Genomic DNA, 12,219 nt, shown 5'->3' with positions numbered 1-12,219 from the left:
TTGTAAAAAGAAATGGCTGTGTGCAAAACCACGGCGTGGTCAATAAACAAGGTGCAGACGTTCCTCTTGTTAGTAGCCGAGGAGTACATTAGTAGCTCTATGGCAGTAGAGGTGGCACAACTATGACCATCAGCCTATAATCCCACCCATGTTGAGGCTGCACTAAACTGCAGTGGAAAAGCAAGCTCAGAAAAGTAAAGCAAGCAGAGTCGAGTCGAGTCGAACCGTAACGTGCAGTGGAAAATTGCCATAAGTGGTTGTAAAAAAAATTTAAAAAAGGACACCTTTGGTATTTACGGTCTGAATTGACCGACCATTGAAAATGAATGGGAAAGACCAAAAAACAGAGCTTTTTTTTTTTAAATCTGTAAAATACAATCAATAAATCAGCCACAATGCAGAAAAAAAAAGAGAGGAAAAAATCAGATCACAGGGTGAGAGTTTAAAACATCCTCAGTGTAAAACATACACACCCACTCAAACACACACACACATTCACACTCCACACATACACACACACACAAAACCACACATGCACACACAAACATCCATGTTTGCAAAAAAAATTTTCTATAGAAAGTTTGAAATGACAAAATGTTTACTTGAATTTTCTGAATTTTTCAGTTCATTTCTGTTTCCTGATGTTCATTTTCTAGACATTATTAAGCATTTAAAAAAAAAATTATGTTTGAAATAAATTATTGGTAGAAAATGTTTATTCTGTGTCTTCTCTTTGTAACACCATGGTCAGGTTTGATTGCAAGCATAATGACATTAACTGCTAAATCAATTTATAATGCAAAATTTTGACAAATAATAGTTTGATCATGTCTAAATATATATCCTAATGCATATCTTGTGATAAAATATAAAATTAGGTTACAACACTCCATCAGATTATACAGTCATCTACTGTCTATTACTGGCATGACATGGTTTTTAAGTCATGTTATTTATATTTTGTTCACCAGATGGCAGCAATCTGCCTCCAATTTATGTCACTTTCTGATATTTTCTTCATGTTTCAACATAGAAGTTTTGAATTTTAAATTTTTTAAATAAATTTGCTTATTTGTATATGCAAATGAATGGTAACATTTAGACATTTGCATGTAAATAAGATCAAAATTGCATAAAATCCTAAAAGAAATGAATAATTTTATTGTTCTAACTTCAGGGAAGAAGAAATAGTATCATTCTCATCATCATCAAAAAAAGGGATTACATATCTGACCCTTCCGGTCAAAAATGACCGTGAATACCAAAGGGAGGTGCTATTTTTCAATACCATAGGAGGGTTAAAGGTGTGCAAAATTGGCTGTAGATACACAGAGTTTTTCAAATTGTTGAGTTTGAGTGAGAAAAGAATAAATGAATTGTGAATGTCGTGGTCATTGAATGCATGTTGTATCAAAGCATTGACAAGATGATCCACAGTTCACTCCACAGACACTGACTTTGTTTTGATAGTATGAAGAGTCTACTAGGTATTGAGAATCACATGTAACAAATTGTCAAATTGTAAAAAACTGTAAATCGGCAGCAAAATCACTGTAAATATATCATGAATATTCAATGTATCGTCCCACCCAACAGAGATGCACAAAGACAATAAGTGTAATAGAGTGAATATGTGAAAGCATTGCAGACGAGACTCAACTCCATTTGTTAAATTACAATTTTGTATGGAAATTCAGCAAAATCATTAGAGTGTAAAATTGGTGAACGGGCTTACCTTATCAGAGTACACGAAGAACAGAATGAGCAAAATCAGCTCAGCCAGCAAAATAATCAGCAAGACAATGAAGAACTGCAAGAAGAAAATACACAAAGAGTGAATGAGTGATGTCAGTGAGAGAGAGACACATCTAAATGAATCATCACTCTCTCTCTCTCATTCTGTTTCACTTCTTCAGCTAAATATTTACACAGTCATCTGCACAGCATTCGCCTGTCAGCCAGTAAACATTACTTCGCAGAGTGCTCGATACACGCTGATGACCGCTGCTGTCAAAGTCCATCTGAGTCACACATTCGGCCCATCTGAAAGTCTTTAAGACACTCGTTTATTAAAACCGCAGCACTGACAGCTCCACACAATAAGTTTACTGTATTCCTTTCCTTCATTAGAGGAGAGTGAGAGAGTGCTTGTGTTGTCTACATTTGGCCTCGCTGGCCACTGAATGACACATTATGTGTGTATACGTCTGCTCTGTAATGCCGTATCACTTCCTGAACTCGCCGATCTCTGGCCATATGTGGCAGATAAATAGGGCAGAGTTGAAGGAATGGATGTGAAAACGGCAAAGGCTTTGAATTTACTTCCTTTCCAGACCTCTGGGGATCTAGCAAAATGGGGCAGATAACTTAGATCTCAAATCCCAAGATGCTAATCTCTTCTCTGATGTCTCTCTCTCTCTCCTCAGACTCAGGGACGAGCGCTATATACAGCACAGCTAGCTAACGGTCAAGCAATTCCATGTTACACTCGTCCCATCAAACAGGCATTTAGGGAAGCCGAGGAACTGGAGATTGGCATTAAAAAGTCATGATATAAAGGGATGAGGATGAATTTGGTTTTGACTAGAGCAGTGTTTCTCAATCCTGGTGTCAGATTTATGGAAATCTTCTTATGAAGAAAATTAAGACATTTATTTAGAAGTTTTTAAGAATGTTCCTAAGTGCAGTTTATATGTGTGTATGTATATATATATATATATATATATATATATATATACACACACACTGCCTGGCCAAAAAGTTGCATACTCTAACATTTCGTTGGACCGCCTTTAGCTTTGATTACGGCACTCATTCATTGTGGCATTGTTTTGACAACCTTATGCAACATCACAACATTTATTTCCATCCAGAGTTGCGCTAATTTTTGGCCGAGATCTTGTATTGATGACGGGAGAGTCTAACCACTCCGTAAAGTCTTCTCCAGCACATCTCAAAGACTTTCAATGTGGTTAGGACTCTGTGGTGACCAATTCATGTGTGAAAATGATTCCTCATGCTCCCTGAATCACTCTTTCACAATTCAAGCCCGATGAATCTTGGCATTGTCGTCCTGGAATATGCCCGTGCCATCAGGGAAGAAAAAATCCATTGATGGGATAACCTGCTCATTCAGTACATTCATTAACGTTGCTGAGACTCGACCTGACCGATTGAAGCAACCCCAGATCATAACACTGCCTCCAGAGGCTTGTACAGTGGGCACTATGCATGACGGATGCTTCATGTGCTTCCCTTCTTACCCTGACGCGCCCATCGCTTTGAAATAGGGTAAATCTGGACTCATCAGACCACATGACCTTTCTCTATCGCTCCACTGTCCAATCTTTATGCTCACTAGCAATTTGAAGTTGTTATTTCCCGATTAGTCTCACTAACAAGTGGCTTTCTTGTGGCCACACAGCTGTTTAGTTCTCGTCACATTGTGCGTGTGGAAATGCTCTTACTTTCACTATTATACACAGCCGTGAGTTCTACTGTCGATGTTTTACGATGTGACTTCACCAAGAGTTTTAGTGATCTCCGATCAAGATCATTCAAGATTTTTCAGCTTCCGTGAAGCTGACGGTTCACCACTATCCTTCCAGATTTCAATAATGTGTTGGACAGTTCTTAACCCAATTCCAGTCATTTCAGCAATCGCCTTAGTTGTTTCCTTTGCTTGAAGCAAGACGATAATTTGCCCCTTCTGAAACACAGTAACATCTTTTCCATGACCACGGGATACGTCTTCTGACATGATTAAGAAATGAGAAGCTACACACTGCATCAGTTAGAGTTAAAAGAATGATTGCCATCTGAAACATATTAATCACTGCAATAATGATCCAATCATAGACTCTTAAGTATCTGCTTATTTAAATCCAAACGGCAACTTTTGATTTGTCCAGGCAGTGTATATATATATATATATATATATATATATTTGTGCAAACACAAAATGCAGTTTTTAAATGAAGGTTGTTATTATTAAGGGAGAACAAAACCCAAACCTACATGGCCCTGTGTGAAAAAGTGATTGCCCCCTAAACCTAATAACTGGTTGGGCCACCCTTAGCAGCAACAACTGCAATCAAGCGTTTGCGATAACTTGCAATGAGTCTTTTACAGCGCTGTGGAGGAATTTTGGCCCACTCATCTTTGCAGAATTGTTGTAATTCAGCCACATTGGAGGGTTTTTGAGCATGAACTGCCTTTTTAAGGTCATGCCACAGCATCTCAATAGGATTCAGGTCAGGACTTCGACTAGGCCACTCCAAAGTCTTCATTTAGTTTTTCTTCAGCCATTCAGAGGTGGACTTGCTGGTGTGTTTTGGATCATTGTCCTGCTGCAGAACCCAAGTTCGCTTCAGCTTGAGGTCACGAACAGATGGCCGGACATTCTCCTTCAGGATTTTTTGGTAGACAGCAGAATTCATGGTTCCATTTATCACAGCAAGTCTTCCAGGTCCTGAAGCAGCAAAACAGCCCCAGACCATCACACTACCACCACCATATTTTACTGTTGGTATGATGTTCTTTTTCTGAAATGTGGTGTTACTTTTACGCCAGATGTAATGGGACACACACCTTCCAAAAAGTTCAACTTTTGTCTCGTCAGTCCACAGAGTATTTTCCCGAAAGTCTTGGGGATCATCAAGATGTTTTCTGGCAAAAATGAGACGAGCCTTAATGGTCTTTTTGCTCAGCAGTGGTTTTCGTCTTGGAACTCTGCCATGCAGGCCATTTTTGCCCAGTCTCTTTCTTATGGTGGAGTCATGAACACTGACCTTAACTGAGGCAAGTGAGGCCTGCAGTTCTTTGGATGTTGTTGTGGGGTCTTTTGTGACCTCTTGGATGAGTCGTCGCTGCGCTCTTGGGGTAATTTTGGTCGGCCGGCCACTCCTGGGAAGGTTCACCACTGTTCCATGTTTTCGCCATTTGTGGATAATGGCTCTCACTGTGGTTCTCTGGAGTCCCAAAGCTTTAGAAATGGCTTTATAACCTTTTCCAGACTGATAGATCTCAATTACTTTCTTTCTCATTTGTTCCTGAATTTCTTTGGATCTCGGCATGATGTCTAGCTTTTGAAGATCTTTTGGTCTACTTCACTTTGTCAGGCAGGTCCTATTTAAGTGATTTCTTGATTGAGAACAGGTGTGGCAGTAATCAGGCCTGGGTGTGGCTAGATAAATTGAACTCAGGTGTGATAAACCACAGTTAAGTTATGTTTTAACAGGTGGGGCAAACACTTTTTCACACAGGGCCATGTAGGTTTGGATTTTGTTTTCCCTTAATAATAACAACCTTCATTTAAAAACTGCATTTTGTGTTTACTTGTGTTATCTTTGACTAATATTTAAACTTGTTTGATGATCTGAAACATTTAAGTGTGACAAATATGCAAAAAAATAAGAAATCAGGAAGGGGGCAAACACTTTTTCACACCACTGTGTATATATATATATATATATATATATATATATATATATATATATATATATATATATATATATATATAAAATAAGAAAAAAAATATGTGTTTTTTGGCAAATAAAATAGTCTTAATTTTTTTCTTAAGTTAGAAAATAAGATGAAAAATAGTAGTTATTTTAAAAACAACAACAAAACCAATAATAAGCATGTTTATTAGCTTATTCAAAAAATGCAATCCAAGAAAACTGCATTTACATGAGACTTGAAACCATCAGGTCATTTTCTGTATTTGACATCAAAACAAACAGTCATGTGCACACTGAATAAGCCGGTGAGTACGGAAGCCCTGAACCACAGAGTGAAAACAAAATCACTAATATTGTTCACTTTGCAGTTCAGGGCTTCTGTAGGTATGAACGGCAGTAAAAGGTGTTTACATTAAAGCAAAATCAGGGTAATGGGCAAAAATCTACCTGTGTCAATCAGTTTATGTTTAAACCATTTTGAACTTACCGCAATCACTAGGTGAATTTTTTTAGGTGTCTTAGTGCCTTCCCGATTAAAAAAATTCTTCTTAAATTATTATTTATTTTGCCCTCAAGCAATTTTTTTTTCTCTGAAAAAAAAAAAAAAAAAAAAAAGTTTTTCTCTGATCATTTTTCCTTCTGATTTTTCTTCTCTGACATTTTTTTTCTCTGAAACGGTTTTTTTTTTTTTTTTTTTCCTCAAGAGGCAACACATAACATTTTTATTTCTTGCTAGCTAACAATTAGCATGTGGTACCAACCTCGGCCACCAGGTTATCAGTAATCATGAAATCTTCAGCTGAAAAGGTGACAGAATGTCTGTGGTACTTTTATAAATTTTAATTGTAAATTTATATTTATAATATAATATAACAAGGATGTTTTGTGTGACAACAAAAGTGATTTTTGATTGTTTGATGACCTTCACCACATTCTGCCACCATGCTTACTGATAGAGGTACCTGGTGGTACCACATGCTAATTGTTCGCTATCATGAAAAAAAACAAAAAAAATTCTAATATGTTGCCTCTTGAGGTGAAAAAAAATTCAGAGAAAAAAATAATTTCAGAAAACATTTTTTAGAAAAAAAATACAAAAAATGCCCAAGAAAAAAATAAAAATAAAATATGCAGGGATTTATTTATTTATTTATTTATTTGTAGGACATAGGCTCAGAAAGGCACTATAAGACAAAAAAAATAAAATAAAAAATTCACCTAGTAAAAAAAAGAAAATATATAAATATATATATATATTTTTCACTTTGCTACTTTCTCAGTTCAGGGCTTCCGTATGTAAGAACACGGTGTTTAAAAGCTGTTTACATTAAAACAGAATCAGGGTAATTGGCATAAATCTACCAGTGTCGATTAGTTTGTTTAAATCGTTTATGAACTTACCGCAATAAACGTCTTCGTGTTTACATGACCTTACATGTTATCGGGCTATTAAGCATATTTATAGTTTTATTCATGTGTTCTGACATTGAGGGCATGCCACGCAACCTGCCCTTATTGATGCATTTGCCCTTCCCTTTTAAACATTCATTAGGTAATAAACAATTATATGGTTAATTGCATTCAATTAGCCTTTTTTCTTTCCACCAGTTAAGAAGCACTGCTGTAAACACCTCTCCCTTCATTGGGTGTCAAGACTGAGAGGAACTCGTCCAACTTTTAGCTCATTAAATAAAATCATGAATAAGCTCCCATGATGCTTTATAGTGATCACTATCCAGAACAAAACAATATGACATTGTGACAAATGCAGAAAAGCTTGCTGCGTGACAACCTTTTTTCAATTAGACTGTGTCTAACACCATTAGTCAAGTGAGAGAGTGAGAATGACAGTGATACCATAGAGAAACAATAAATTATTTGACAGTCAAAGGGTGAAAAACAGAAAGGCATCTGATTTAACTCGAGTTCTACAGCGGGACCCTGGAGCGCAACGAAGAGACTCGTTTACTGCATTTAAAAAATCAGCAACACTCACTCGTGACTGTTTACTTGAAGCTTATACAGAAAATGCATTCATATGCACTTATACTTTGTAATGCATTATATTTTACTAAAAGATATAGTCAGCATGTTGCTATCACAAATTAATCCAGATAGGGTGACAGGGTTTATTCTGCAATAAAGCAAAAGACTGCAGAGTGATAAGAGAGATATGAAATCAGTCACCTGAGACTTCAATCCCATGTTAACAATTTAGCGGTCATTAAACAATTATTTGACTGCAGAATGCTGGGATTGACTGATCACAATCAATCATTTCAATTTTCAAGTAACAGTCTATTGATTAAAATGAGGGCAGAAACGTTTTTTACGTGCAACAGGACTGCCGTTGTGTTTTTACATTTCAGGTGAGAGAAACGATGTGGCATGACTCACGCTCAGAAGCAGGCACTTGTTTTCCTTGATGGCACCCAGGCAACCGAGGAAGCCCGTCACCATGACGATGGCACCAATGGCAATGACCATGTTGGCAGCGGAGAGGGAGGGAAATGATGGGGAGAAGGTGGCGAAGCTGCCCTGAGACACAGACAGCCAGATTCCAACACCCAGCAGTCCACAGCCGCACAACTGCAGAGACAAACACATGATCAGATATTGATGATTCAACAAGAACAACAGAATTCAGGATGCACCACATTCTGTGCAGACACCCACAAAAAGATAACAATGTTTCTGGCCTCAAACTCTCTGGTTAGACGCCCACAATAAGATTTAAAGATGGAGTTTGAAATGTTTGTGCCACATAAGCGAGAAATAGTCCCGCCCCAAGCTCACACATTGGTTGAGCGATTAATCGGCACTGATAGCTGCTATCGTATCGGTTAGCGGCAAAAATGAACGCTGTTTATTCCCTGTGGATGACGATGAAGTGTTCTAGACTATGACCTCTGAAGGTGAAATATAAACAATCACTGACACATTTGCTGTATCTGTCATAATTGATGATATTCATCCATATTTATCCATATTTTAATCCTCACTTGTATATTATTTGTTATTGCTATTTTTATTAGATAATCAAGTGTTCTAAAATGAAGCAAAGCATAAAAAAATCATAAAAATAATAAAATATAGATTAATAATAATAAAACCAAGAATGGGGAAATTATATATAAACAAATGCAATTAATCAAAATAACATAATAATAATAATAATATTAATAAACATCATCAGGGGAAATACACACATATATTATAAATAATAATAAAAAGAAGAGAATTAAAAAAGAGGAAATTAGGAAATTATATATATATATATATATATATATATATATATATATATATATATATATATAAAATTAATAATACAGATAAATAAATAATAATAAACCTTATAAGGGGAAATTATATATAGTGTATATATATATATATATATATATATATATATATATATATATATTTTTTTTTTTTTTTTTGTAAAGGCACATACTGTATAACACATATACATGATTTAACATTTATTTATAGATCACCTTTATTGATTGTTGAGTTCATGTTTATTTTGACAGTCAGTGTTTTTATTTTATATATATATAATACCGGATTATTAAGATTTATAATTCCCAGACATTTATGACAAGTGATCATTACAATCTACTGTTGATGAATTACTGCTCATATTTGTTATATGACAATGTTTACTTGATACTGTACACATTGTACTACGGTGTAGGTGACTGTAAAAGTGCATATTTTATTTCCCTTATTTGACTGTGTTAGCAGCTGAAAGCACAGACATTTCAAAATAAAAGTCCCCGGTGACTTTCTGGCTTGTTTATAGTTAAAAGTCCTGCGTTACTGACCAAATATTAATTTTTTGGTGTTGTTATTATTATGTGAAGAGGAGGAGGGTGTGTAACGATGTTTGCCCGGCGCTGAATCAGCCCAATCCGAGCCGGGGACGCCAGTTCGAGACACAAAGTTGTGTGTGTGTGCGTCAGTTTTATGTTGCGTTTTGTTCATTTGTGTCATTAAAAAGTTTATGTTGAATGCTCATCCGGTTTCCGCCTCCTCCTTGCCCATCGTGTGAACGAGTTACATATTAGGATTTTGGTTGCAAAATAAACTGCGTCTGGGATTTCATTCATTTTGGACTCTTGTTGTCTTAATGTCTGTGCCCATCACAGTAAGGAAAGATTAAGAACGTTTTAACACATAAAAAACCCCTATTTTTACAACTATCAATCAGCCAATTAATTGGTTATCAGTTTTCCCACCACCTTAGCTATCATATCGGCAAAACACAATATCAGTCGACCTCTTGTTGAACCAATGCTGCTGTATCAGGCTGGTCAGGATGCTCAAACAAACCGAGCAATGTTTGATAACGCCACAGAGACACTTTTCAGGGAAATGTCTTACTTACAAATGGAATAGTTCACCCAAAAATGAATATTCTGTCATCATTTACTCACCCTCATGTTGTTCCAAAGAAAGCTGTATGACTTTCTTACATGTGGTACACAAAGGGATATGTTAGGCACAATGACAGCCTCAGTCACCATTCACTTTCATTATATGGTAAAAAAAAATATGCAAAGAGATTGAATGGTGACAGAGAGATTGAAATGCAAAGAGACTGAATGGTGACTAACAATACATCACACATCATACAGGTTTGGAACAACATGAGGGTGATGTTAAAGGGAACTATCCCTTATAGTAGAGCAAATTTTGGACGTAATAATCCAATTTTCTCCAAAGTTTCAGTGGTTCCCAACCCTGTTCCTGGATGCTCCCCAACACTACACATTTTGGATATCTCCCTAATCAAACACACCTGAGTAGAGACTCAAAGACCTGAATTGGGTGTGTCAGAAAAGCGAGATATACAACATGTGCAGTGTTGGGAATCACTGCTCTAGAGGGCACACACCCACTGCCATCTTTATCCCTGGAGGGCCAACATCATCATTCTGATAAAACACAGAACACTTTCCAATGACAGTTGTGTGTATAAGTGTGTGCAGACAAGAGAGTGAGCGAGTCCAGCTGTGTGTATATGACTGTGATGGCGAATCTGCAATGTTTACAGGGGATTCTGACTGTCAACGCTGAGAGGAGAGTCTGTTTCTCCATCAATCACAGATAAGGGCACAACGGAGAGAAAAAGTGATGTCTGCATAGCTGACGAGGACGGGCCGGCTGACATTTCCTTCACTATTATTGGAACGGAATATCCAAAGCAATGTCCTCGTGAATAAGGAATCCCGCAAGGCGCTGATAAATTGTAGATTTGTGCAGCACAGCAAATCAAAACACATCACAAGTGTCTTCACAGCGTGAATGCTGTTGTTGAAGAGTTAGCATGTTCCACAACAGTCCCACAGCACCACAGTGATAAAAACAAACTCAACGCTCGCATATGCTTGAGTTTTCAGACGATGTAAATAATGAATCGCTTTTACATACAGTCACATTCGCTTTCAAGTCTATATGAGGTGGTTAACTGAACCAGCTGACAGCGCTTTTAAGAATAAAGCAGCAAACTCGAGTTAGTCACCGTCGTTTAAATGATCAGCACTTTGGCTGACTCCCTTTCCCAACGCGTGCAAGATAAAGAACGCTGTGAGAGACGCAGAGATGGTGTGTATCTCACTCTTGGCAGGTTCAAAGTGAGCGCTGATGCTCTGTTTGTCGAGCGAGCACTTTAGCCTGAAGCTGGCGGCCATTCTTAATGTCCTGCGAGGTGAGAAATGGCTCTGTGCTAATGTAACATATAGAACTACGATGCATCAACATCCACACTGAGAAGCAGTGCGCTGTCGAATAACCTGAAAGGAATCTGCCTCCATAAACCTTACTCAGAGTCATGGCTATATTTAAACGAACACGAGAATGTGGGCCTCGTTTACACCTGGTATTAAGATGCGTTTTGGGCGATCTGTTTGAAACAGGATGATGATGATAAAGAGAGGTGTAAACAGGGTCCAGAACGTTCTAAGGTGGTCAAAAGTGGTTGAAAACGCATGTGACCACATTGGGCTCTTAGTGTAAATGTTCAAACGTCACCTACTCACCTGTCAATCAATGACTGTGCAAAAACTAGAGTGTAAACTTTACCGGTTATGTGCGGTTTTGAAAGGAAATAAGTGTCCGATCAGAAAATGTAAAAAAAAAAACAAATCATGAAATCAGAGACCTTCCCTCTGAAAACTGAACACAAGTGGTTAAAAGAGACGCACATTAGGACCAGGTGTAAACAGGATTTTAAAGTCAACATGAAATCAAAACTGACCCGATTTTCTTTCTTAACACGTTTTCCTGGTCTAATTGCGAAAGATTATTCGTTGCATGAAGGTTTGTCAGGATTATTAAATAATCGTCTGATCGCGTTTTTTAATTCTAACAGCGGTTATTTGAGAAAACTGCAATTACTGAACACTTCAAATTCCAAACACATTTTACTGTCCAAATATGGGAATGAATGGCATGTTTGAGTGTCTCATTGTTTCACTTTAATTTAACCATTGTGTAATGTCAAATGTTCTTGGTCATGTGGTGGTGGCATAGTGGGCTAAAGCACATAACTGGAAATCAGAAGGTTGCTGGTTCGATCCCCACAGTCACCACCATTGTGTCCTTGATCAAGGCACTTAACTCCAGGTTGCTCCAGGGGGATTGTCCCTGTAATAAGGGCACTGTAAGTCACTTTGGATAAAAGCGTCTGCCAAATGCATAAATATTAATATAATTAAAATAAATTTAATTATTAAATGAAATATAATAATTAAAT

At 37.1% G+C, this 12,219-nt stretch overlaps 1 protein-coding gene across 3 annotated transcripts in view; it reads right to left on the bottom strand.

The window, feature by feature from the left end:
- Window positions 1-12,219, bottom strand: part of tspan9a (tetraspanin 9a) — a 344,419-nt gene that overhangs the window by 45,749 nt on the left and 286,451 nt on the right. For all 3 annotated transcript variants that reach the window (XM_051724603.1, XM_051724604.1, XM_051724602.1), the window contains 2 exons: window positions 7,860-8,051; window positions 1,736-1,810 (listed from right to left, as the gene is read on the bottom strand). In XM_051724603.1, coding sequence (XP_051580563.1) covers window positions 1,736-1,810; window positions 7,860-8,051 — 267 coding nt within the window. The remainder of the gene's footprint in view (window positions 1-1,735; window positions 1,811-7,859; window positions 8,052-12,219) is intronic.

This window comes from Myxocyprinus asiaticus, chromosome 18 (genome assembly GCF_019703515.2).
Source record: "Myxocyprinus asiaticus isolate MX2 ecotype Aquarium Trade chromosome 18, UBuf_Myxa_2, whole genome shotgun sequence".
Lineage (NCBI taxonomy): Eukaryota > Metazoa > Chordata > Actinopteri > Cypriniformes > Catostomidae > Myxocyprinus > Myxocyprinus asiaticus.
This window is presented reverse-complemented; position numbering and strand designations above follow the sequence as displayed.